Below are 2,655 nucleotides of genomic sequence, written 5' to 3' on the forward strand. Positions count from 1 at the left end.
ATATATATATATATGAAGAAGATGGTCAGGGTTCAATCAAAAAGAACAAAAATAGTTACCAACTATTTATGATCTTTCACTCCACTTTGTTGAACTTCGTCAGGGCTGTTCAATATGATAACTTTAAAGGCTTCTTTTCGGACTAATATATATTTATATTATATAAAGTCTGTAAAGCTGTCATCTTGAACAGTCCTCATGAAGCTCTACAAAGTGGGGCAAAACTATTTTTGTTCTTTTAGTCCACAACCCTGACCATTATCTTTATATTTACAATTATATGATCAATTATTTATATATATATTAAATTAAATACATATTTACACTTCACCAGTATCTGGATTTCGGTACCATTTTGCTGGAGGTGGGATATAGTGAACAGGCTGAGGTTGGGAGAATTTCCATTCTTTGTAAAACTTTTTATATGAGTCGGGAAGATGTTCTCCATGAGTTTCAAGAATGTTTGGCTTAGGAAACTTGTACAATCTTACAGCCTAGAAATGAATAAAATTAAAATAAATTGACATAAAATAAGATGAATAAGTCTTTATAAAAGTTATATATAAAAGAAAACGAATCACCAAATATAAAAAATAATCCATCAATTAATAGTTTGTTTCTGTCTGCACTATGACCTGAACTTCTATTGCTATTTTTATGACAATCCTATCATTTGAAGGATTATCTGCACTATCTATGACCTAATTCAGAACATATGAAGAATTCATTTTTTACTTATTTATTTTGTTCACATTTTAACATGTAAGTGATGTGAACTTGTTAATATCTTCACTCTCGAGGTGATTCTTTTATTCATTTTTCAAGATTTTTATTCAACTGAGTGTGATTAAGAGAAGTGAACTATATATGTCTGTGTGTATTATATGTTACTGAATTCAAATCAACAAATAGATTTTTAAATTATGCAGTAGAATTCAAATAATATCAGAGAAGACAGTAACAAAAAAAAATACACTTTATAGTACTGATTTAATTTAATTCCGTTAACGGCCGACAATGGCCGTTAGCCATATCATCTCAATTACCCCTAAATGATGCTTATAAAATTGAAATAAACTTATTGGAAGATTATTGGTTGACCGTGTGTAAAGATGAAAGGAATATGGTCCGGGTGCGGTAAAAAAAAAACTCAAATAGTAGAAATATACTATTTTAATGAATAAAATAAATAATGAATTGAAATGAATAAAATAGTATATTTCTACTATTTGAGTTTTTTTTTTTACTGCACCCGCACCATATTCCTTTCGAAATAAACTTATATTTTAAATTAAGGGAAGTAATTTACTAACTTTACTTACCATCTTTTGGAGACATGGCATCAGCCAGAAAACTTTAAATGTTTGATAATATAAGAGGCTTAAAAGAATAAATAAGTTTACACAGAAAAGTTTAGAATCCTAACTCGATTAGTGTAACTATTAGAAAATATACTCCAATGAAATATAAATGTAAACCATAGTGTATTAAAAAAGCATTTAAAGATAAGGCAAACTTTACTTGCATCTTCTGAATTGAAATTTGAATCTGGCTACAAATAGAAAAAAAGTAACTCTCCAATTGGATCATGAAGTGACTTTTTAAGCCTGCAATAGGCAAAAAAACTAAGTGGTTGACATGTGATGTAGCTTACATTGCTTGATAGAAGCATTAGTCAAGAAATAGCACTCTCATACCAATCACTTAAATGCCAGGGATCTAATAGAAATGAGAACAAAATAAAAAAATCAAAGAAAATTTGAGAAAACCACATAACCAATGTCATTATTGAATCATAGGATACAATTGAATTTCACACATCAAAAACCAAAAATACTAAATTTAAAATCTTATGCAAGGACATTAAAATAAAAACTGCTAATTACAAGACCCATGCATTGTCAATTAAAGATTGAAATGTTCTTAGTTTTCAACCTAATCAAAATTCAGATATTTATAGTTCTTGAAGAATTGAGAAAAATAATTCTATTTTTTTTAAAAATAGTTTTAACTCGTTTTTTTTAGTTATTTGGGCGATTTTAGATGGTAAACATTTGGTTTATTAAGTCAGATGATACACTTTTTCAGTATTTAAGGAATGAAATAAGGTAAATAAAGCACCGACAAAAAACTTCAAGGCAATTTAATTAATTTTGTAGTTAACAGCCATTACAGAAGTTACTTATCAATAAAGAAAGGATGTTACTGAACTTAAACTAATTTAAAATACACCTAACATACATAAATTAGTAAGTAATTTTAAAATTAGGAATTCAAACAAATAGAGTATTACCAGAGAAACTCTGGATGTCATTACTACTCAATTTTCCACAGCGTAATGAATCAGTAAACAAGAGAACCTTCACGTGGAGTAAACTTTCTCCAAGATAACCAGTGACAATTATGAACGAAAATATCGTGATTGAAAAGAGAGAAAGGAGTTCACAAAGCAAGGAGTATAAAGGAGAGTTTGAGCAGGCAGCAAAAGTGAAGTCAAAAAGGCGGAGCTTAGCTTAAGGGGCCAAGTGAAAGGAGTAGGGGGTAATCATTAAGCACCAATGTACCCTACAGTTGCTGAGCCACCCTTTTCTTTCGCAAGGATTTCTCGAGGCTTAATGGATTTTCATTTTTGATGAACCAAATTACTAAAAATAA

General features: G+C 29.3%; 1 protein-coding gene across 2 annotated transcripts in view; it reads right to left on the minus strand.

The window, feature by feature from the left end:
* mRpL28 (mitochondrial ribosomal protein L28) overlaps positions 1-2,414 on the minus strand; it is a 7,439-nt gene extending 5,025 nt beyond the window's left edge. Inside the window, exons 1-2 of one of the 2 annotated variants that reach the window (XM_014433134.2) lie at positions 2,294-2,414; positions 325-494 (exon numbers count right to left, since the gene is read on the minus strand). In XM_014433134.2, the coding sequence (XP_014288620.1) occupies positions 325-494; positions 2,294-2,314 (191 nt within the window). In that variant the 5' untranslated portion in view covers positions 2,315-2,414. Of the gene's footprint in view, positions 1-324; positions 495-1,322; positions 1,773-2,293 lie in introns of those variants that run through there. The other variant, XM_014433135.3, reaches the window with a different exon arrangement.
* Positions 2,415-2,655: the final 241 nt, after the last annotated feature.

The sequence above is a fragment of the Halyomorpha halys genome, unplaced genomic scaffold (genome assembly GCF_000696795.3).
Source record: "Halyomorpha halys isolate HHAL.00 unplaced genomic scaffold, Hhal_1.1 Scaffold1157.1, whole genome shotgun sequence".
NCBI lineage: Eukaryota > Metazoa > Arthropoda > Insecta > Hemiptera > Pentatomidae > Halyomorpha > Halyomorpha halys.